The sequence below is a fragment of the Typopeltis vanoorti genome, chromosome 14 (assembly GCF_054136105.1).
Source record: "Typopeltis vanoorti isolate ZY-2024b chromosome 14, IOZ_Tvanoo_1.0, whole genome shotgun sequence".
NCBI classification, from domain to species: domain Eukaryota; kingdom Metazoa; phylum Arthropoda; class Arachnida; order Uropygi; family Thelyphonidae; genus Typopeltis; species Typopeltis vanoorti.
In genome coordinates, this window is record NC_143562.1 from 30198373 (window position 1) to 30223743 (window position 25371).

The 25371-nt window shown below is 35.0% G+C and overlaps 1 protein-coding gene across 1 annotated transcript in view; it reads right to left on the minus strand.

Moving 5' to 3' along the window:
* Window positions 1-25371, minus strand: part of garz (Sec7 domain-containing protein garz) — a 405451-nt gene that overhangs the window by 58680 nt on the left and 321400 nt on the right. The window contains exons 26-30 of the mRNA XM_090404320.1: window positions 23807-24032; window positions 15897-16096; window positions 13409-13550; window positions 321-451; window positions 107-208 (exon numbers count right to left, since the gene is read on the minus strand). Coding sequence (XP_090260446.1) covers window positions 107-208; window positions 321-451; window positions 13409-13550; window positions 15897-16096; window positions 23807-24032 — 801 coding nt within the window. The remainder of the gene's footprint in view (window positions 1-106; window positions 209-320; window positions 452-13408; window positions 13551-15896; window positions 16097-23806; window positions 24033-25371) is intronic.

Consider the following 25371-nt stretch of genomic DNA (forward strand, 5'->3'; position numbering starts at 1 on the left):
AAGTATTATTTCAATATGATTTTAGAATGCATGAATAACCAACAAATTGAAAGAAAAGCCTTTTTTTTTTTGTACTAAACACACATATAATTTTATAACACCTTACTTTACAAAGTAATGTTGCTCCCCTCATTCTAGTTTCCTCCATTCCTAAGGGATCAGCAGAATTTATATTTTCTAGTAATTTAGATAGAAGAGGAAAGAGAACCTATAAGAAAAATTAGATTCAGAAAATATAATTTTAGTAAAAAAAAAAAAAATACAAAGTGCAATGCATTTGTAATCTAATCCATGATTAATATATCCAATTTGCAATTTACCTTATTGAAACAAGCTTCCCATTCTACAGGTGAGAGAGTTTGAAGGTCATGAACTAAAAGGGCTCTCTGAAGAAAAGTTAATGCAGTTGTTCTTATAGTACGTCTCATGTCACAACAGAAACGAGCAATTCCTGTAATTCAGAATACTCTTTCAAATATCAAAGTATGACATTAATGATATTTTTTTATTCTACATAATTAAAAATTAAGGATAAATCCAGACTTCGTTCAAGCAAGTTTAAAACAGCAAAAAAAGTTAACATGTGCCATAAAATTTTTGTAATCATGGTTATCACTACAGTGTGGCTTATTAAATATTATTAGTAAAGAGATGCTGTAAAATTCAATGCAGTATAAATTTTCTGTTTCTTGCATCGACTTTTACAAAGGTCACATCTCGAAGACACACAAAAATAACTTTGTAAATAATCTTAAAAGCCCATGTATTTAACCCAAAGGAATTAAGGGGGGTGCTTAAGGGTCAAAGCTGTATAACTGAGAGGAGACCTCCACATAGCCTTTAAAGGAATGCGGAGAACCGACCAGGGCTTCTGACCTAATGTCCAATTCTCACCTTCTCGTGGTGCACCCTGTTGGGTATCTACTTGCATACTGAACGGACGAGGGTGGGCTGGCAATTTGGGATTTAGCCGACCAAATTGTATTCTTATTGGTTAAACCAAAATATAGAATGATGGTACAACATGACAAAATTTCATGCCGGCTGGGGCGTTGCCCGGTTAAACAAGGCCCCCGTTGTTTTCGCCAGGGAACCAGGGCGAACAGCGAAAAGTCAGCTACTGGAACAAATCTGAAAATAAACCCCAACTCAACATCACCAGAGTTAAAGATCGGTACTATCAACGTAAAAAGCCTGAATGGCAAAGAAATGGAGCTAGCTGAGGAATTAGATAAGTACCAGATCGACATAATAGGGGTGACTGAAACAAAAAAGACCAAAACTGGTGAGATCTTTCTGAGCAATAAATACAAAATGTTATATTCAGGCAATGACAATCAAGGAAAAGAAGGAGTAGCCATAGTATTCAACACAAAATATGAGGCTAATCTTCTTGAATGGCAGTCAGTCAAAAGTAGAGTAATGTGGGCAAATATGAGAATGGGGAACTGGACAATGAGACTTATTTGTGCCTATGGTCCCACAGAAGGTTCTACTAAGGTAGAAGTGGAGGAATTTTTTGATGCTTTAGAAAAAGCAACGGACACAATGAAAAAGGAAAAGTTGGTCTTAGTTGGGGATCTAAATAGCAGAGTAGGAAATGATTGTGAGACATACAAAAATATTTTGGGAAAATTTGGAGAAAAGAGCAAAGCTAATAATAATGGCAAATATCTGTTGGATTTCTGCTCAGGACATGGACTGGTTATTACTAACACCATGTTCCAACATAAAAATGTGCACAAATTTACATGGAGAGAAGAGGCTAGGAAATAAGAAAAGTCTCATTGACTATGTTATTGTTGATAGTGATGTTTTCTCCCTGGTGCAGGACACCAGAGTGTACACAAGATTTGAAATTGGAAGTGATCACTATTTAGTCTTGAGCAGGATAAAATTGAATTTCATATTGAAAAGAATAATGTAAGAAAGTTTTAAAGCGAATAAAAGTTGAGCAGCTCTCAGATGTGAGCTGTAGACTAAAATACACAAAGATTATTGAAGAAAAAATGAAAGAGTTTGAGAACAGGAACCAGGAACCAAACCTTGGAGATTCAGTGGCAAGCCTTGAAGAAAACCCTGATTGATTCTGCCAGAGAGGCATGTGGTGAGATTGTTTGTAAGGATTAAAAAATCAGAACTCCCTGGTGGACACAGGAGGTTAAAGAGGCAGTGAAGGAAAAGAAGAAAGCATACCAAAAGTTCCTGTCAAATAAGCCAGCTTGTGCTCTTAGAGAAATGCAAGAATGCTAAACACTGTGTAAAACTAGCTAAACAAAAGTCATGGGAGGACTTTGGCAAGAATATAGAAAATAAATATCAAGAAGGTGGCAAAATATTCTGGAGGTTGTTGAAGAAGCTTAAGAATGGAGGAAAGAGTGCTATAAAAGGAATTAGAGATGATAAAGGTGATATGAAAACGGGAGAAAAAGATATCCTTGAAGTATGGAGTAATTACTTTGAAAAACTGCTAAATGAAACAAGCAGTGATGACAGCACAGTGGTAAAAAACACTGACAAGGCATGCAGTCAGGAATACATATCCATACTTGAAGTAGAAAAAGCCATCAAAGGCTTGAAATGTGGAAAGGCAGCAGGAGTAGATGATATTCGACCAGAAATGCTGAAGTATGGTGGTATAAGAGTCTTACAGTGACTGCACTGCATAGTTCAGAAAGCCTGGACAGAGGGATGAATTCCCGATGATTGGAGTAGAGCTCTCATAGTACCCATATATAAAAAGGGAAATAAAACTGCATGTGAGAATTACAGAGGTATTTCCCTACTGAGTGTTCCTGGCAAGATCTATGCAAGTATACTTGAGAAATGGTTGAGAAGAATTGTGGAAGAAAAGCTTGGTGAAGAACAAGCTGGATTCAGGCCAAATAGAGGCTGTCAGGATCAGATCTTCACTTTACGACAAATAGTCGAGAAAGCATGGGAATATAACAAAGATCTGTATTTAAGTTTTGTCGATCTGGAAAAGGCATATGACAAGGTGCCAAGAGAGAAGCTATTCAATACGCTGCAGTTATATGGTGTCAATGGGACATTATATCAAGCAATACTTAGTCTTTATTTGAGTTGTAAGTCAGCAGTTAGAATTGAAGGAAGTACAGGAAGATGGTTTAATGTTAAATCTGGTGTGAGACAAGGATGTACATTATCTCTTCTGTTATTCATTATCTATATGGATCGCATTATGAAGGAAAGTGGTATTAAACATGATATCGAAATTGGAGATGTTAATGTCAGCTCTTTGCTTTATGCGGATGATGTTATACTTCTAAATAAATCCGCTACAAGTCTGCAAGGTTCTCTGACTAAAGTGAATAGCTCTTGTAATAGATATGGTATGAAGGTCAGCAATAAAAAGACAAAGACAATGAAAATAGGAAGAATCATTGAAATGTCAACTGTGTTGTGAATGGAGAACCTGTGGAACAAGTAAAACATTTCAGCTATTTAGGCACGATTTTTACTGAAGATGGTAAATTAAATATAGAAATAGACAACAGAATCAGCAAAGCTGGTATGGTGGGAAGTCAATTGAATAAATTCATATGGAATAAGAGAGAAATTAGTCCGAACACTAAATTAGCTGTATACAAGACAGTGTTCAAACCAGTTTTAACTTATGGATCTGAGAGCTGGGTCAGAAGTAAAACACTTGACCAAAGACTAGAGACTTCAGATATGAGAGTCCTGAGAAAGATTATAGGCATGAACAGGTGGCATCAATGGCAGTATCATATTAAAAACGAGGATATTAGGAAAGAACTTGACATTGTCAGCATCCAGGAATGCGTTAGCAGAGCTAATCTCAGGTGGTATGGTCACTTAAACAGAATGGGCGAGGAAAGATTAGCAAAACAAGTGTTCTCTGCCAGGTTGGCAGGAAAACGACCGAGAGGAAGACCAAGATATAGGTGGATTGATACGGTACAAAGTGCTTTAGACGATAGAAATATAAGAGCTGATAATATTTGAGTGTAGACAAGTAACAGACTGATTTGGAGGAAAATTGTAGATAGGAAATTAATAATGATGGAATTTTTTTCATGTAGTACTATCATATCCTGTACACCCCTTGAGGGTACATGGCAGGAATTTGATGATGATGATGATGATTGCATAAACAGAAAATGTCTAAAAATGTAAGGTTCAAGGGCAATGCCTTAGAAATCAGCAATGTATTGATGTCGGTATTTTGTATAAAGTATAAGTGAAATTTGTTGTGTCCAAAGTCAGCCTGATAACATCTTCAAGGTCAGTGGTAAAAGGGTGGTATACATCTAACGTAGTTCCGCCGTTCTGTAAATGAGATTAAATGCGCACTTTCGGAGAGAACTAAAAGTCAGCGTTAAAGTGAAGGTCAAGACAGTTTGAGCAGGAATGTTCGGGGATCTCAACCCATCGTCCAGAGTCCCAAGAAATTTGTATTTAAGTCATCAAAGAATGAAGAAAGAGATCGAATCCAGGAAAAGAAAAGGAGGAGAGAACAAGAGTCGATCCACCGCATTCCTCAGTTTGAATGAAGTCGTGAAGGACAACCACCGGAGGCGAAAAATTACCAATGGAGAAGTGGCGCAGGAACAGAATGCATTACCATTAAGACAATCTGCATAGGCCTTGAATGTCAGACCCTTCATCCGAGTCTTGAACACCAGGAATTTGCACTCCAGGCCCCGCGAGCCATTCCAGATGAGACGACAGTGCCTACGGAATATCTGAATGAAAGCCCAAAATCTGAAAAAGAAGCCAAGAAAATTGAGAAGGAACTAAGAATGAGTGCACAATAAAGATAAAGAAGATACGTGAGTTGATTTCAATGCAATTTTGCTTAAGATATGTGAAGCTGTCTTAGAAGGACTGATAAGTTTTTTTCCTTGAGTTGTTATAAATAGTCTGAGAATAGTTTGTATAAAGTGATAGTTGGAATTTCTAGTAACAGAGTATGAAATTCCTTAAAGTGTAAGTGGGTTGATAGTTTTCTTTTAAATTGTTGAAAAGTTTGTCATGTTACATTATTTCGTGAATTTACTAAAGGTAATTTTATTCTAATGTGTTAAGCTTAAAGTGAAGTAAAAAAAAGAGTATTTCACTAATTTGTGATTTGTATAGTTGCATTAGTATAAATAAATATGTTTGTTTTATTTACAAAATGTGCCGCCTGGTCTTTTACGCAATGCACTGTTTCAAAATAAACACGATCCTGTGAGCAGGGGAGTTTAATGATAGCTACGACTGTTTATTATTGCGAAGGGCTTTAGGATAGAAAAAGAACTCTACTGGAAGTATTAATATATCTTATACCACCAGGAGAGCACTATCAAAACTAAATTTCTAGAGTTCTCCCGGTATAAGTAAAGCATACAGAAAGTAGAGTAAAGAGAGTAAAGATTAAATAAGGTTAATAAAGAAAAAATAGAGAGATAGAATAAGGAAATTATAGAGAAAGAATATATATATATATATATATATATACACACATATATATAGATAGATACAAAAAAAATAAATAAATAAAAGAAAGACATACATTTTACAATGCCATGATGAACAATTATTACAGATTGTTGTTAAATAATTGTTCAGGGCAATCAAGAAATGTGCTGTCAGAAGACATGGTTGCACTATTTCATAAAAACAATGTGCCCAACTATAATTCAGCTACAATGTTTGATGCCAACAGAGATGTGGGATCAAACTCCGTGAATGATCAATTCTATTTCATAGTCCATTCATGAAAGATTGAACGAACATCTTCAAAAACATTTTTGGTGACTGGAGGGATGAAAATAGATTACTTCACTGAGATCAAATCATCAGAGATGCATCTAGATTTATATTAAATAAAAACTTTATATACCATATTTGAAAAGAAATCAAATTTTTATTTGATATGGAATAAGATAACTTTGTCAGATTGGGAACAAAGGATTAGAAAAAAATTCAGAATGTTTTATGGTTCACAAACAAATTATCCAAAACAGTATTTAACAAGGTTTTACAAGGTGAATAAGTTTTATCAATTTCACTTCAGCTCATAAGTTTTAATGACTGATTGATTTGTTTATTGGCAAGGATAACAAAGCAAAGGTTACAGCAATACAGAAGGTAATAGTCTTAATGAACATACTTCCAAGAAAGCATGCTGTAAGCCTAATTACAAGAGAAGACATAATTAGGCTTACAGTATTCATTTCCAGACAACGGCAAAGTACCTTTAACATAATTACAGCTATACCTGCCATAAGAAAATATTATTACCCAAATGTCAAATTAAATACTGACCTTGAAATTCTCTGAGCCACAAGAAATTTACGTGCAAGTTTCATATTTAGGAAAGTTAACTTCAGGCTTTAGCACTTGTGTTGCAACTAATATTTGATTAAAAAATTTCTTTTAGCTTCATTTGCTTGTATAAGTGAATTAAATCATGCTTTAAGGAATTCCCTCAATCAAAAGAAACATGGTTCATGCTATTAGTAAACATGGGCTCCAATGTTAAAAAAAGCCTCACTAGAATTTCTGTTATTAAAACATTTATAAAATGTAATGGTTCTGTTTCTGAGGATATCAAAATTGTCAAAAATTTCATATTGAGAATTGGCTAAATCACCTCTCAAACTGAGATCCTTATCAAGTCTGGTTGACAGGCTCTTTATTTGTTTGTAACATATTACTAGACAAATCCCTGTGATTAGATGTTTCCTTAGAAGGCTTCCTATAATTAGGAAGACTTGTTAACTAAGCACTGCAGAATCTAGAAATGTGCATTAATTTATTACAACCTATAACATTTGACCTTTTCACCTTTCTTTCTTAAAACAAACTTTATATTCGATTTTGTCATTTTTGCGTAACACCTCATACTTGTTCAGAACTTTGAAGTCTGCACACTTGTTTGGCACATTAATTGTTACAATCACAAATTAAATCCTCCCTTTCCCTTGCAATTTTAATTGCTTATTATATTGTCCCCCTTTCTTAAATCTTGTTTCAATCCATTAATGAATTGATGAAATATGATCCTATTCATTAATTCAGTATCTGGCTGTTAGATGTCAAAATTCTGAACTCTCCTGCAGTAAGTCTATCATAAGACTGACAGATTCCTTGGAAGATTGAATACATTCATGAACCAGTAACAAGTTTCAACTAATATCCCATCTTTTTAAAAAAACCTCTTATCAATAAACACTTAAATGTTTTATAATCAGGGGCTTGCCTTACCCGGAAGCTTTAATTTTGAAACTACTAAAAACTGGACCTCAGATCAACTGCTAAGAGTGCTAGCAACTCCAGCTGTATCAAAAAACCTTTAACATTATCCGAATCCTCTCCTGAAAAATTATACAGCTTATGAGTTATATTTATTAACCACCAACTGTCTGTTCTGGAAAACAGTACCATCACCTACAATGACTTAAGATAATTGAGTTCCCCCTCACGTTTTTTTTTTTTTTTTTTTTTTTTTCAAGAACAGTATAAAAACAGAAAGTTAGCCCATACCAAATAAAAAATATGAATAACAATAATAAAATAAAATAAATTAAATTAAATCTTTGATACAGAGATCTTACTTAAGAGAAATTATACTTAGCTGATTATTTTCATAATTTCATTCTTGAATTAAAATTCTTAAACCACTCAACTACCCAGTCAATTGTGACACTTTTCTTATGTGTGTTATCTATTTTAAATGATGAAATGCTAATTTCAGACTCAAGTATTTAATTCAATATATAAAAAAAACAACTTAATTATTCTTAATAAAGTCAGAAATTACTAAAAGTACATTCAAATAAATAACTTAATCTAGTATTATTTACAGTCTTTATAACAGTACTTCACAGTATAATCAACACCAGAGGAAAATAAATAAAAAATTTACTGAACTTACTAATATTTCTCTGGACTTTTCCAATCAGCATCCTCAGAGCACAAAATTACAAATGTGGTAGACACATAGCAGCACTTAGATAGTTGTAAAAACAATTCATATTGTAACTGAAAAGGAATATTATATCCTAACAAGACATCCTCTAGGAGCCAGATAAAAGTCACGCTAAAGGTGGTCTTAGAATAACGATCTCCCAGATCTTTGGAAAATTAATGCAGCCATATTTATTGAAGTTGGGGAAGTATTTCATAGCTGAATTCTAAAAATAGCCTCTCAAACTTATAGAGATTTCAATGGCTTAATTTTCTTCTATTTAATAGTGTATGAAAAAATGTCCAGAGGATGGTCTGAAAGTTCTGACTTGCCACACAGCTGATTACAGACATACTTTTTATGTCTTCAAGGCAAATGTTAAAAGATCTACTAGTCTGTCCACTGTAAGTTACAGGCAGAAGGAGCATTATAAACTGCAAGATGTGTAAGAGGATGAAGCTTATCCATAGGAGGAGATTAGGGTTGGTAGCTGGATAAGGTTTGAAAGTGGTATAGTTATTATATTTGTGGAGAACTTTACTTATTTTTTCTGAAGTACCTTGAAAATAAGAGATCAAAGTTTTGCTGTGATCTTCTGCATGTTGCAGGAGAGTTACAAGAGATAGTGTGATATTTAAAATTTTTTTATACTGACTGCAACCATTGACTAAAAAAATGATGCCTAGGGACTTAACATAGTTCACTACCAAGGGTTCTGTCATTTGAACAAATAGCCGCAGCTCTGTGTGTGTACGTGTTTTCAGGATGCTATACTATTGGGATCACTTATGTAAGAACCTTCCAGTGTACGTGTGTGGGTTTTCTATAAAACAGAAAAGGATAATTAACCATCACGTAGTCATGTAAATAATGTTTCTAAAAGGGAAGAAAATGTATTTTTCTACTACAGTGAAGTATAACTTCTGGTACTGGCTGTTTAAATGCAATAAAAAATTTCTTGGTGCAACCTTGCCAAAAGTTATAGGCATCAGTGAGACTTGGCTAACAGCAGATGACATAGTTACATGGATGGTATGTGATGGATATTGTATTTTCAGGGAGCATAGAGTAGATAGGACAGGGGGAGGAGGCACTGTTGATGATAGCATATGAACTGAGTCAATCAGGCAGATGGCAATTCTTTTCAGTCAATTTAGTGTGAGATTGATGCCGAAAGGATAAAATATAAAATCGGTTGCTGCTATAGGCTAGCAGGTGCCTGAAATGATGTGGGACACATGCCTCAGCAGATTAGTACAAGCAGAATAATTATTATGGGAGAATTCTATTTCAGAGAGATAGATTAGAAGGAGAAAAGATCACGTCAGGAAGGAAATGGAATTTATACACTTAATGAGAATTAATTATCTGAAGTAGAATGTGACAAAGGGGAGTTGAGAGTATGGATCTTGTTATAGGATCAAAGGACCTATCCATAACTAAGGTATCTATACTGCCTCCAATTAGGGAAAGTGATTGTGTGGTCTTGACATGGGAGGTAGTAAAACATATTGAAATTCCAGTTAAGAAAGGGTACATGTGGAACTACAAAGCAGGTGAATTATGACAGACTTAAGAGGCAGCTTGAAGCAATACCATGACATAAAGATCTGCAAGGGAAGAATGTTCACAGTGATTGGGGGATAGTCAAGGGGTATGTTAGATGGAGAAGTAGTATCATTAAGCATGAGTTGAAGAAAAAAAAAAATGTTGTGGAGGGTATATAAGAAAGGTGAACTCATGAACAGTACAAGGATAAGGCAAGAAACATGGTCAGCATGGTAAGAAAGGCAAAATCAGATTATGAAAAGATATTAACTGAAGAGGCAAAAGGAAATCTCAAAGATTTTTTTTTCATTATCTAGCAAGTAGGAGGAAGAATGACAATGGAAGGATAACTTTAATGAGTGCAGGTAGTAGAGAGATAACAGAGGCAGATGAAATTGTTTAGCTAATGAGTGACCATTTTGCAAGGGTATATCATCCAAGTGAAGATACTACTATGGCAGAGGTAACAGGAGTCGATGTGACAACAGAAGTTGATGAATTGGAGGTATTAGGGTATTGCAAATACAGCTGTGAGATTGGATAGGATATTGGCTTGTGTTTTAAGAGAATGTGCAAGGGAACTGAGAGCAGAAGGAGTACAAAATAATTCCTTTGCATAAAGGAGGATCTAAACGTAGCAAATTATAGACCAACCAGTATCCCAGAAGGTGGTAAAAGTACCAGAAAAGTTGGTCAAAAAAGAGAATTCAGGAATGGGTGGATAAGAATATAATACTCTATGAAAGGCACTATGGCTTTGTGAAGGATAGGTTATGCCTTGCTAATCTACTAACTTTTTTTTAATAGAGTGACGACCGTGTTGGATAAAGGGAATGGTTCCATGATGCTGCTGCTGGATTCAAACAGCTTTGCAAAAATTTTGATTTTTGCAAAGCTGTTTGACAGGATACCACATGGAACTCTGTTATGTAAATTGAAACAAATGGGGATGGATAAGAAACTGGTGATATGGATAAAAGGTGGCTGATTGACAGATACCAAAAAAGTAATATATGGAGGAGAAAATCCAGAAGGCAGGCAACTAGTGATGTGCCATAAGGCTCTGTGCTTGGACCACTGCTGTTTAATTTGTACATAAATGATATACGAAATAATTCGAAGGAAGATATTCAGTTGTTGGCTGATGATGCAAAGCTAGGGATAATAGTTAGGTGATGTAGAGAGCTTGCAAGATGATAAATAGGCTGACAGTATGAGCAAAACATGATGGATGTCAATTTAATGTGGAAAAGCGTAAAGTTATGCATTTTGGGATACAAAGATTATAAGCTGTGTACCATGTTGAAAGAACTCTATTCCAGGAAATTAATGAAGCCAGAGATCTGGTATAGTAGTAAGCAGAGGGTTGAAGTTTAGAGGGCAGCTTAAGAATTACTTGGTTATTGAAGAACACACTAATAAGCAGAGATAAGGGAGTCATCATTCATGGTTATAAAGCCTTGATACAACTTCATCTGAATTACTGTGCTCAGGTCTGGTCACCTGAGTTTCCTGGGGATGAGGAAGTGGTGGAAAGAATCCAGAAGTAGTGAGTAACCAAGATGGTGAGTGGCCTGCAGAATGCTCCCTATAAGGATAAATTGAGAGTTTGTGGGTTGCATAAGTTGATTGATAGTTGAAAAAAGGGAGGATATGATAGAAACATTTAGGTTACTTAAAGAATTTTATAGGATTAATACAAAGGAAATATTTCAGCACTTGGCTAGATGGGGAAGAACAAGAGGTCAACCCTAGGAGTTGGATAAAAGTGTGATTAGCAAGGGTGTGAGGACTGGATTTTTCACTTGGAGAGTGGTGAATGATATGAATGGAATGGATTGCCTGAGTCAGTTATAAGTGTTTTGTCTTAATGGTTGCAAGGAGTGGAATGACAGATCCTGTGCTGATAGATTGTGTCTCCCACAATGAGTCTCAGCACTCCATGGAGATTCTCATGCAATAATAATAATAATAATGCATCTAATGAGTTTCAGTCATGAGGTTTAACCATACATTATCTACATAATACAACCAAAATGTTGTCTTATGTGTAGATGTATTTGAGTGTCTGATTTTCTGGAAATTCCATGTAGAAATCAGATTGATGGTGGTGGGGATGGAGAACCTACTGAAGTCCCATCTACATGATTTAATTCATTCTTAGCACACATACACTCACAGTGTGAATTTATTTCCCATGGACAATATTAAAAACAAGGATTATTATTAAATATAAGACTTACTGTTAAACTGACCATAGATTTTTAATTCATACGTATGTTTGTACAATATTGCCTACCAGTTTCGCTAGTAAGTGATTAGCTTTCTCCAGGCTTGCACAGTACAAAAAAATGGTGAATGCAAAAAAGGTTTAAGAATACAAAAAAACGTTTAGTACCTGTTAGGTAACTAAGGTAACACGTTCGCGTGACATTTCTACTGAGTATCATGAACACGCGTTACACGCAAACGCGTAATATGATTATTTGCGTACTGTAGTTCTGTTGAACTGAGGGAATTAATTAGATTTTTCCAAGTGTCGTTCAGTATGGCCCCTTGATTTCTGTTTAGGTTGCTGCCTGTACGTAGCATTACTGCTGCTTCTTTAAATAATTGACGTCTGTAATCTTCATCTACGTAGGACATAGAGCTGTTATTCCAGTCTATAGTGTGGTTCGAAGTTGAAAAGTGATGTGCTAACCCCGGAGGTGGTCGTTCTGTTGTGATTTACATCGCCAACATGTTCTTTCTGTCTTATTTCCAGGCTTTCGAAGTTTGTCCAATGTAGGAAAGACCACACGTGCATGGAATATTATACACACCTGGATATTTATAAAATGGAACACTGTCTTTAGGAGATCCTAGAACCTGTCTGATGCTAGTAGTTGGTTTAAATACAACCCTAATGTTATGGGCCTTTAACAATCTCACAATTTTGGTGGAAATTGAACCCATAAAGGGGATGACTGCTGTTGAAATTTTCTGGGAGACTGTTCTTTCTTGTTGGTTATCTTTGTATAAAAATTTGTTGATGATTTTCGAGGATAACCATTTTGTGATAGTGTTATAGCAATTTGAGACAGTTCTGTTTGAACTTCTTCATCGTCAGAGATAAAGTTTCTAGCTCGATTTCTCAACATGTGGATGATGCTCTGTTTATGTGACCTATGATGGTTTGAAGAGTAATGTAGATATCGTCCAGTGTCCATTGGTTTTTTGTAAATTGACAGTTTGATATTGTTACCTTGTCTTTTAACTAGTATATCCAAGAAGTGTAGCTGTTCATTATTTTCTACTTCTAGAGTAAATCTGATTTTATTGTGGAGTGCATTGATTCTATTGACAAACATATGTAGGTTTTCCATTTTGTCTTGCCATATGATGAAGATATTGTCTACATATCTCCACCATATTGAAGGTTTAGGAGTAATGCTGGTGAAGATTTCATTTCCAAATTTCTCCATGAAAAGGTCTGCACATGGTGGTGATAGAGGGCTGCCCATGGCTAGGCCTTCTAATTGTTTGTATACCTTGTTGTTAACTTCGAAGAAATTTGATTGATTCAATCACTTATTTGAAAGTGATGCAAATTAATCTACTTTGCATCTACAGCTTTTGAACAGATAGCTGGTGAAACATGAGTTTTATTAGTCATCAATTCCTATGGTAACCTGTGTTTACAGACTATTCCCTTCACAAGAGATCGTGTGAGATAATATCTTTGGATGTCTAAGAATGAATTGTTCTTTTTGCTTAGTCATTAAAAAAATAAATAAAAAAGAACGACAAAAATAATTCTTAATAAACACTGACTATTCAAAAATTTGTACTTAAAGCTACTTAGAATAGATTTTAAGACAAACTCATAACATTAATAAAAAGATAAAGTAGCAGTAACTGAAAATATCTTTATATTACCTTGTAAAAGAGGACACCAGCATTTAGTCCATAAATTACTGTTTACAATTTCATTTAAACCATTTTTTTCCTTTGCAACTTCATGATCAGGACGACAGATACCAGCTGCTCTAGTGTGCAAGGTGTGCATTAAATCTAAAAGCTATAAATTGGGGGGGGAAAAAAGAGTAATATTCACAAGACTAAATATTACTGGCATTATTTAAATGAAATTATTTTTAATTAACTAGCATTTTTTAAAAATATAATAAATCCTGAAACTAAATCCCACTATTCTTTATTTCTATGTTTGTGCATGTGTACACACAGAGAGAGAGAGAGAGAGAGAGAGAGAGAAACTTTGTTTTGTTTAGATAGAATTAAAACCAAAGCAAATAAAGCTATAAGGATAGTATATTATGCCAGTTAAATAAGCATTTCCAACCAGTTTGTTTCTTTTATTCATGATATCCTTTGAAGAAAAAGCCTTAAACTTGGCTCCACCTTAATCTACTGTTTGGCTATGCTATGCAGATGTGTTCGCTATTTCACCACATGGCTTGGATACACTCCACAACTTCTTAACACTCTTAAACATCGACACCCCAGGATCCAGTTTATCTTGGAAAAGGAAAACAATAACAATCTCCCTTTCCTAGACACTCTGATTACATGCCAGCCTGATGGATCCCTGGCTTTCTCTGTTTACAGAAAACCTACATATACAGGTAGATACATTCACCAGAAAATCGCACCCCCCCCCTCCCAACAATATGGGATTATAAAAACCCTATATAACAGGGCTAAATCAATCTGTTCAGATTGAATTAGCACCTTCTTAGCCAATGGCTATAACCCCCAAAAAATCCAGAAGGTGTTAAGGATATGGTTCAGTTCTAACAAAAATCCTAAAAAAATATGACCTGACTACCTGTTACAAACAAAATAAAAAATTGGCATCTCTTATCTGCTCCACCAAAGACCAGCCACTTCCCCTAGACCTACCTGGAGTATACCAGGTCCTTTGTAGTTGCAAACTGTCCTACTATGGCCAAACAAGCAGGACAGCTAATATTAGGATATCTGAACATAAGGACTATATCCGCTTCCACCAATACAATCACTCAGGACTTGCTGACCATGCTATGGACACCTGCCACAAAATACACTGGAAGAAAGCCACTTTACTACACTGCAGCAAGTATGAATATGAGAGATTATTCCTGGAATTAGCCTCAGCTGTAAAAAACTTCCCCAAACCTTAACAAATTTGGATGCATGAGACTGCCCCAAATATGGGAAGCTTGCATTTCTAAGAACATCAGCCCATCATCCAAGGCAAACCAATTTAGCCCACTAGGGGGCACCTTTAGGACTCTAGGACCGACTTCAGTTGTTTTCTTCAACCATATTTGTAGAATGTTAGTGGCTGCGTGCACATATCATTATTTTTTTATGTTCCCTGAAGATGGTAACGTAACATTACCGAAATAGAGGAAGTATTAATTAAACTTATTTATTAATTAATAACTAAGCTTATTTGCATAATAGTTAAACATTTAAAAAATTACTGAACAGTTTAAATTTCTAAATGTACCACATCCATATTTCGCTGATAACAAAGGTTCTGATATGCTGTACTTGAGTACCATCCCAGAAAAGTACTACACAGAACTCAAGTCCTACTAAAAGTAAACAAAGTAGAATAGAATAAACTACACATTTGGTTATACATAGATGTACATACACATTGAGCAGAATTTTACCTATGCAAAGAATATTAGCTGAATTGCACTGTAGCACTAAATGAGTTATTGTATTCCTGTCAGTCAATGGAATAGTTCTGTAATATTCTGTGCAGGGTAGTGACTTCTAAGCTTCTGCATATGAATTATTCTGCAGATAGTTGAGTCTAAGATTGCAAATTGGTTGCTTTTTGGAAGAAAACTGGCATTTTTTTTTGAGAACTTGTGTCTTCTATGAACTTTGTATAGTCATTCCAACAAAGCTTCCACAGGAAGCTTTGTTGGAAAGCCTCCATAAAAGCATACAACAGGATTACATGGGGAGGTCTGGTGTGGCATATCACTGAGCATTGGAGTGACCATACGGCATCTGTGGGTGCCAAGTGAACAGATGGATATAAAATATGAATAAAAGTCAGATAATGAAATTTTAAGATACATGGCAATCCTATTTTTTTTTAAAAAATACTTTACTATTTCTCAATAAGTGCTGCAAATTTTAATTTCAAGCGAAAAAAAAAATTAATGCAGTTTTTTGTTGTTGTTGTCATCTTTGTGTAGCACTTTTAAAGATACATTTAAAATATAACAATGTTCTTTAGTAGTGGTCATGCTGATAAAGAAAATGATTATTAATTTTGGTAGCAATGTATCAAAAACCTTCCATTTCAGAATGGACTTAAAAAACTTATCTTCTGCCTTAACATGAGAATAAAAACCAATCAAATGCTACTGTAAAACCAACAAATTTTATATTTAATGACCTGCATTGACACTTGCTGATATGCTGGAGAAAACTCCTGGGCTCTGTCTTCATCATTGGCTTCATAACCCTCAGTCGTATGAATAGGACTTGAACGAGATCTTTTAATCCGTGTATTGTCATCCTTTTTTCTACTTCCACTTTTAAAAATTTTTTTCTCTTTGACAAACTTTGGTTTACTTTTTTTCTCTAAGTTTTGTCCTATAAAAATTATTTATGAACAAGAAGTTTTAACTTTTCTTTAATGTTAATTACTGAAGTGCAATAACATATATTAATAATTAAAAATATATCTATATCACTTTCTAAAAGCAGTCAATATGTTTGATCATGATATATACATATGTAATGATTGCCATAGCAAAAGAGGAGGGATGCAATAACCTGAGTAAAGAAAGGTGAGAGTTTAAAATGTTTTTATTAAAAAAAGAAAAAAAAGAAACATATACAGGGTGTTCGGGATAAATTTGACAGTTTCGTAAGGAAAAAGAAAATCTTCTTCGTATCTATTAAATTTAATGAATTGACAAAAAAACATTACAGGCAGAGTTAATTACAATACTATCAACAAGATTTACTCAAAATAACCACCATTAGCATCGATCACAGCTTCAATTCTGCTTCGGAACCTCGAACAAGCTGATGCTACAGTCTCCCTGGGAAGGGCCGCAAAAACTGTTTTAATTTTATCCATTAACTGGGCTTTTGTATTACTGGAAGTGCGATTGGTGTCTTTTTCAACTGCGCCCCATACAAAATAATCCATGGGGTTAAGGTCTGGGGAGTTTGGAGGCCAAACATTTGGACTGGTGAAGTCGTAGAAATTTTCAGACAACCATTTTTGACTTTTCCCAGAGGTGTGGCAAGGGGCCGAATCCTGCTGCCATACATACGGCCTACCATTGGCTACCCTTGTTATCCAGGGCTTGACTACAGTTAGCAACTCCACGAACAAAGCCCGAATTCCAATGCCAGGGTTCTTCAACACCTGTTCCTGCAGATTTGCGAGGAATTCTGCTGTACGAACGCAATCAGATCGTCTGCTAGGGATCTTTCTTCTTGCTACATCCTCGTAGTCACCATTGCAAGTCTCTAGTTCATGCCTGATTGTTTTTACTGTATTCAGGGAGCATTGGGCAGCAGTCGTAATATCCTTATTTTGATGGCGGGCACGAATCATCATGATACAAGTTATTCTCTTCCATGATTCAGGTGGGTTCCAGCTATCCATCCTTTCTGACATCTTGTATATGAATGAAGAAGGGTCCAAACTTTTAAATGAAGAGAAGTGTGTGTTAATACATGTAACTTACGGAAAAATATAATTAATTATAAATATGTCAAATTTATCCCGAACACCCTGTATACTGTAAAATCCTCAAACAAGAGACTTTCCAAGATTGAGCTTACAATACCTAAAGGATTTACAGTGATCATTCAATTACTCAGCCCAACTCTCATACTATTTCTAGTATGAGAGTTGGGCTGAGTCAATTGATAAATCCTTGAACAAGTTGGCATGTCACCAACTCCTGCAACAACATTATCTAACCAAACATTTCATTGATTGCACTGCTCAATTAAATGATCTCAGTGAATGTTTTCCTAAACTCGTGTTGCACGAGAAGCAGCTAAAGAATTGTCAGTACCCTTGACCATTTTGTTTAATTTGAGTCTCGGGTCTGGGTTAGTCCCAAGCGGGTGGAAAGAGGGGAAAATAGTTCCACTGCATAAAGGTGGTTCCAAGACTGCTGTTGTAAATTACCGACCGATTAGCATATCAGGAATCATTGTCAAGGTCTTAGAGAAATTAGTCAAGAAAAGAATACAGGATTGGATAGATGAAAATAGGATATTGTATGGGGGACAACATGGTTTTGTGAAGGGTAGATCATGCCTCAGTAACTTGCTCACGTTTTATAACACAGTGACGGCTGAACTGGATAGGGGTAATGGGTTTACAGTGATACTACTGGACCTTGCCAAGGCCTTTGATAGGATACCACATGGAACCTTAATCAGTAAACTGGAGCAGATGGGTATAGATATAGGGTTGGCGAGATGGATAAGAGGGTGGTTGAAGGAGAGATATCAAAGAGTGGTTTATTCAGGAGTGGAGTCTAAAAGACGTCTTGTGACTAGTGGAGTACCACAGGGCTCTGTTCTTGGACCACTGCTTTTCAATTTGTTCATCAATGATATTGGAAAGGATCTGAGAGGAAGTGTTCACTTGTTTGCTGATGATGCAAAGTTGGGTAGAGCAATTGTGAGTGCACAAGATGTCAAAATTTTACAGGATGATTTGGATAGTTGGAGGACTGGGCTAGGAAAAATGGATGTCAATTTAATGTGGCAAAGTGTAATGTTATGCACTTTGGGGGTGAAAAGAATAGCAGCAGTATATCGCATTGGTGGAATCATACTCCAGGAGATTGATGAGGCCAGGGATTTGGGAGTGTTGGTGGATAGGGAGTTGAAGTTTAAGGGGCACATTGCAAAAGTAACTAAAACAGCTCACCAAATCACTTGGCTTCTGAAAAATACTTTAACATGCAGAGACGAACAAGTTGTTGTTCCTCTGTATCGAGCCTTGATAAGACCCCATCTGGACTTCTGTGCCCAGCTATGGGCACCAGGGTTTCTTCGTGATGGGGAGGAAGTGGAGAGGGTCCAGAGACGAGTGACCAAGATGATAGCAGGTGTGTGGAATGAACCTTATGAGAATAGGTTGAAGATTTGTGGGTTGCAGAAATTGGACGATAGGCGAAGGAGGGGACATTCAAATTACTGAAGGGTTTTTATAAGATTGATCCAGAAGATATTTTTGAAAATATGACTGGTGGTGGGAGGACTAGGGGCCATGCATGGAAGCTAGGCAAGAGCGTGGTTGACAAGGGTGTTAGAGCTAGGTTCTTTACTTGGAGAGTGGTAAATGAGTGGAATAAGCTTCCAGAGTCTGTTGTGGGTGCTACGACCGTGAATGAGTTCAAGGCAAGGTATGATAGATACTGTGTGAATGTTGAATAGTTGTTCTTGACATGATGTTAGGGCCTCCCTCGATGAGTCTGTCGACTCCTTGGAGTTTCCCGGAACAACAATAATAATAATAATAATAATGCAACCAGATATCTTTCAATGTCTCAATACTCCCCCCCCCCCCTTAATATCAATTCTACACACAAGAGGTGCAAAACCTTGTGCATACGTGTGTCCAGAAAAAAAAAAGGGATGCAATTTAAGGTTTTTGTGTGTAATATAAAAGAAATTTAATTTACATCATTTTGAATAATTCTTGTCATCGCTTATTTTGCTCCAAATAAGCATGATGCACATCACTGGTGCTTTTGATCCTGATGATTCCAGAAGACAAATTTCAGCTATGAAAAATTCCAAAGTTTGTCATAGCTGCTGATCCACAATGATATTTTCATTATATGATTGCATCTGCATCTACATGCTCACTTGGTGAGAAGAGCTCATCTGTTTCCTATTATGCTTCATTTGCTGGCCTGGTTGACCAAGTAGTTAGCACATTTGCTCTCCAACCAAGGCTGCAAGCTGGAATTCTGCCATGGACATGAATATTTGTGAGTGACTTTAAGTGAGAGATGAATTCCATTGTGAAATGAGACTACCATCTGCTAACTGGAGGCCTGAAGTGGCTTGAAAAGTTTCATGTTTGGTCACCAGGGCAGGGTTTCCAGATTATGAAAAAATAAATTTAAAAAATACAAAATTAACAAAAGTTGAAAAAATCTTTAATACTCTTTAAGTTAATACTCATGGTATTAACATACTACAGATTTATCCCTTTTGTGAGTAGGTGTCTCATTAAAAATTAAATCCAGCCTGAGAAGGCCCTCATCCAAATCAACTGTATTATATTCCATCAAATTCTGCATTTAAAGTTTGTTTTTCAGGTTCTGGTTCACATTGCTTTTCCTTCTTTGTATAGAGGATCCTACCAGGCTATCCATACTGCATATCACACAGTTTATCTATATGCTGAGTCATATGATATTTATTGGAGACAATTGCTGAATAACCTGATCCTTAGATAATTCTGTGCTTCCTAACTTATCCAGAAATTATCACTTCTATATATGAATAAAGTGTGTGACCAGTCCTAATCTATCTATTGCTGGCACAATTCACTTAGGTTGCCATCCATGCCTGAGCACATTAAGGTCTCTTCTCCACATATTACACAATTAGGAATTTCTTCAGTGGAGAAATCTGGGATAGTTGACGGTTACTGATACTAAAATGTAATTTCATCTTGATCAGTTTAGTTTAAATTTACAACACGTGTCATAACATGTATCACTTATTTGAAAGTGATGCAAATTAATCTACTTTGCATCTACAGCTTTTGAACAGATAGCTGGTGAAACATGAGTTTTATTAGTCATCAATTCCTATAGTAACCTGTGTTTACAGACTATTCCCTTCACAAGAGATCGTGTGAGATAATATCTTTGGAGTGAACATTCACTTTCCCCCTCATACAAAAGTACATATATCAACAAAGAATCCTGCCCTCTCACCTTAATATTTTCTTGTGTATGTGTATTGAATCAAATTAACCCCAAATGATGCAGGGAGGCCATAAATACAAGTTCTCTCTTTCTCTATGTAAATTCTTCTGAATGTCATAAAAACAGCTGGTCCTAATTGAAAATGGATCTGCAGATTGAAATTTATTGCACAGATAAAGTTTATTAATCTTCTCTTTTGACTTTTGAATCCAATTAATTCTGTCATTGAGAGATGAAATCCCGTGCAGCCAAGTCCTTCTTTTGCACTATAATGATTTCATCATCAATTTTATTTATCTACATCATTGAGTCACAGTCTTTTTGTGGCTCAATGGATTGACTAAGTCAAAAATAATTGACTTAGTCAATCCTTCAATTTTTATTATATTATTTATTTATTATGTAACTCACACAAACAAAGGTTTGCTAACCTATAGTACATTTTTTAACATTGCGAGTAGGCTAAGGATTTTTTTTTTTTCCAATTTCATTAACTTTATATATATTTTTGTATTTTTCACCCAGTCAGGAAATCCTGCTCTAAAGACCAAAGATGGAACTTTTTCGAGCCACTTCAGACCTTCAATGAGCTGGGGAAGTGGTCTCATGCCAAGCAATGAAATTTATCTTCTACTTCAAGACAATCACAAATATCCATGTTCATGGTGGGATTCAGAACCAGAGTATATTGGTTGGAGAGCAAATATGGTTACCAGCCTAGCTGGCTGAGTGGTTAGCATATTTACTCTCCAACCAACAGGCTGTGAGTTCATAACCCACTATAAGCATGGATGTTTGTGATTGTCTTTAGGCGAGAGATGAATTTATTTTATTGCCCAGTGTGAGACCATTGCCCAGCTTCTTTGATCCTGAATTGGCTGAACTTTATACACCAGAATGTGCTAGAGGATGCAGTTGATTCTTAGAAGAATAGATGAAGGTATGAAGATTATACGGTGGCCCATAAGTCATGGAACATTCCATAGAAAGGGTCCATCTTTGTGAAGCAACTGCATAAGTTTTTTAACATTACCAGATTTTTTTTTTTTTATTAGTTATGAAAAACCACATCATGTAAATGCCTTCCATTTTTCAGCTTCACAAGTTGTTCCATGACTTATAGGCTACCATGTATTTGTGGAGAACTTTAGTTATCTTTTCTGAGGTACTCTGAATATAAGAGTTGGAAATAGTTTTGCTATGGTTAATTCTCTATACAATCTCCAAAAAAACTGCAGCAACTAAAGAATTCGAAAAAGTTAAGAACCTTCATTTAAAAAATTGTGACGTTCTCCAATAGTGAAGCACTTCATAACCACAACTCTGGCAAGATCTTAGTAGTGAATTAACCCTCACAGCTGCTTTCAAAAAATGCAGTCAGCACATTAAGTCGAGGTCATAAAAAGTACCAGATTTAGAAATAATAACCAGCACAGAATGTAGTATCTGTTGTTGTAGATTGTACATGTAGTATGTACAATCTACAACAACAATTGCCACAACAGTCCAGGACCTCATTACATGCATACAGGAAGAATGGTCCAAAATTCTCATTGATCGCTATCATATGCTTGCTGAAAGTATGCTCGATAGGATTGTTGCCATCACTGCAGTGAAAGGAAGTCCTACATCTTATTAAGGTGGGCACCATGGCTATTTGTTCCTCACACTATGGTGTCTGTTGAGTTCTTTCCTAGCAGTGTATGTGTGTTCCCTAAAATTCAAAAACCTAATATTCCCCTCCCTTCCCATCCAATAGTTAAGCCCCACCTAAAAAAACAGGAAAAACATTTATCCGAATCACTTTTCCTCTCTGACAGATAACTGTCTCATTTATTAAAAATTCAATTCATTCTAAAATATTAATAAAACATCTAATCCTGATTTTGTGGTAAGCTCTGATTACTTTGTTGAAAGTTTTTTCACTTGATTATAACTTAAAAATACAAACACACTTCCTTTCAGACATGTATAATGCTATGCATTGTGCGAAGGGCAACTATCCAGACAGGTTTTAACCTTTATTGTGGTTTGATTAGTGGGAGCCAGACCTAGAAGAGATACTGAGGTTGAATTAATGCAGAGGTCATATATTTCCCCATACACAAGTAATAATGTGAAGGTATTTCACATGCAAATTTTGTTAGCTTACACTTGGATAAAGAATAAAACAAGAATATAATTTCCTAGCAAGTTTAATTTAATTTGCAACCAAGTTGGGAAAAAAAAAAAAACTTCTTCCATCTCTAAATCATTAGATTATTATTAATCTAATAAATAATAATCTGAGATACCTGTAGACTCAACATGCTCAGACTGACTTTCAAAACCATAATTTTTAGGTGATTAGGCTTATGCTTAAATCAATATTTTTGTATATAATTTGTATGTGTTCTCCTGGTCAGTATACCTAGTTGAAGAATGAAAAACAAGAATTTCAAGGAGGAAAAATCCTATCACCTCTGTATGAGTCTAGCTAACTCACCTTAAGCTGAAAAGCCTCATAAACTTCTGAATATTCCAGATAAGATTTGAATCCAGTTCTTTTTAACCAAGCAGCAAAGTAAACAAAGGTAGTATATTCATTACAAAGTCATCTTTGTAATGAATATACTGTTCTCATTCTAGCATAAATGATTGTGAAAAGGATCTTCAAAAGTTTTTAATCACAGATTAAATAATCTTCACACCAATATGTTTTTATTATTCCTTTTGTGGTCAAAATTCTAGGTACTTAGTACTCAATCACTGTTTTATTTCATAATTATAGTCTTAGTAATTTGCATCCCAATTCTGCACTCGTTTCTAGAATTTTTATTTGAAGATTATGATATTTTTTAGTTGTGTGGTTTAGTGGAATTATTTCTTTTCTTGCACTTATTTCATGCTGTTACTATTTTTCATTCTTTAATTCATTAATCAGATAATTCTTTGCATGGTGTTTCCTTTAAAAAAGGCTTTGCAGAATTAGTAACATATTAGGAATTTTTGAGTTTGGAATACATATGTTATATTAAATGTGCATGCATGCATAATAATTTTATTCCTTTTAGAAAAACATACTGGATGTACAATTTGCTCTATTTGTTTATATTAGGGTATAAAAATCTATGGTAAAATATGTGATGAGTCTTGACATAATGATACAAAGAGATAACATATGGATACCAGGTAGCTTGTATTGCTACAAGTATTTGAAAGCGCTCAACTTTTATATACAGATTGGGAAAAATGGAAGAGGGATAAATCTCAGTAGAAGGTTATATAATTATTAAATCAAGATGTTACTCTAACTTGGCAAACACAAGGAATAAAATCTTAACTATATGATTTCAAAAAAATAAAATAAAATAAAATTAGAAAAAAAAAATACCTCCATTAATACTAGCTTCTACAAATATCCTAATGCAATGCACACAACTCTCAAAATTTTCAGGTGTAATGTGTGCCACATCTCGGACTAGGAATACCAATGATTCACAACATTTTAAGAATGCATGTGGATCATGAGAGTTTAGTTCTTGTTGAAAAATGATATTGTACTGATTTACAGGTAGAGGTCGAACCTGGACTGTTTCAATTTCACCTTTTTTATTTACCTGAAATAAAGTAAACAGCATGAAAATAGATACCATATATTATTTTTATGCTCAACAGTTATACAGAAAGATTATAACTTCAGAAAATTATGCAAGACTACATTTAAAATTACTTAATATTAAGAATGCTGAACATTTTTAGTTTCTAAATAGCCTACAAATAACTAATAATTAGCACTGGTAACTCATACATATGATCACTTGAGGCAGTGACCTTGAAAATAATTTTCAAAACTGCATTATTAATGTTATATAGGCTGTATATATGCTATAAGAATAATGATATTTGTCATTAAAAGTGAATGAAAATTAAAAATTTGATATCACACCTTGCCTAAAGATATCTCCATAAGTCACTGCTGATTAACAGCTGAAAAACTGTTCAGATCATTCCATCCTCATAACAGTTCTATTACAAGGATGAAATTTTGTTATTCAGAAAAACCCATGATCAAATTAAAAAAAAAAAAAAGATAATTTGCTGTTAACAGCAATTTATATATATATATGTAGAAAGTTTTTTACCTTGGGTATAATATATGTTAAAGATACCAAGCTATTTTAAATATAAACCTGGTTTTTTACTCCATTTCCCAAGTAAGCAAACAGACAAGTCAGTCAAGTTTGCGCCTGCACGTGTTGCAAGTCAAGCTGTCCCTGCACGTAGTGCAAGTCAAGGCAACTCATGTTAAAGGTAGAATAAGCTCTGATCACTATTCTTAATATTTACCCTTAATGCAAAGCATATCTCCTGGAGGAGAAGTATGATGCTATGTATTAAAGGCAAGGGGCCACTACCCAGACCGGTTTCGACCTTTATTGAAGTCTCGTCAGTGGGAGCCAGGCTAAGAAATACTAAGTTTTAAGTAATACAGAGCTTATAAATATTTTACCAAAACAAGTTACCATAAGGTGCTTTAACCTTATTAAATAAAAATCTCAGGATGAGAGATAGATGTAGAAAGTTTTTTACCTTGGGTATAATATATGTTCAAGATACCAAGCTATTTTAAATATAAAGCTGGTTTTTTACTCCATTTCCCAATCTTAGCTCACTGAGCCAAATCTTTACTTACAGAAGAAGCAGAAATTAAAAATGAACTCCTATTTCTTAAAAAAACTTTTATTAATAATGGTTTCTCTCCTAATAAAATTAACAAAATTCTTTCCCTCAGTCACTCAACTACTTCTGAAGATCCCTCTTCCCCCAGAGCCTTCATCTCTTTGCCTTACATCAGCTCTCTTTCACCAAAACTGGCAAAAATTCTCAAGAAGTTTAACTTCAGAACTTGCTTTACTACGCTCCCAAAACTTAATTCAATACTTAGTAAACCTAAAG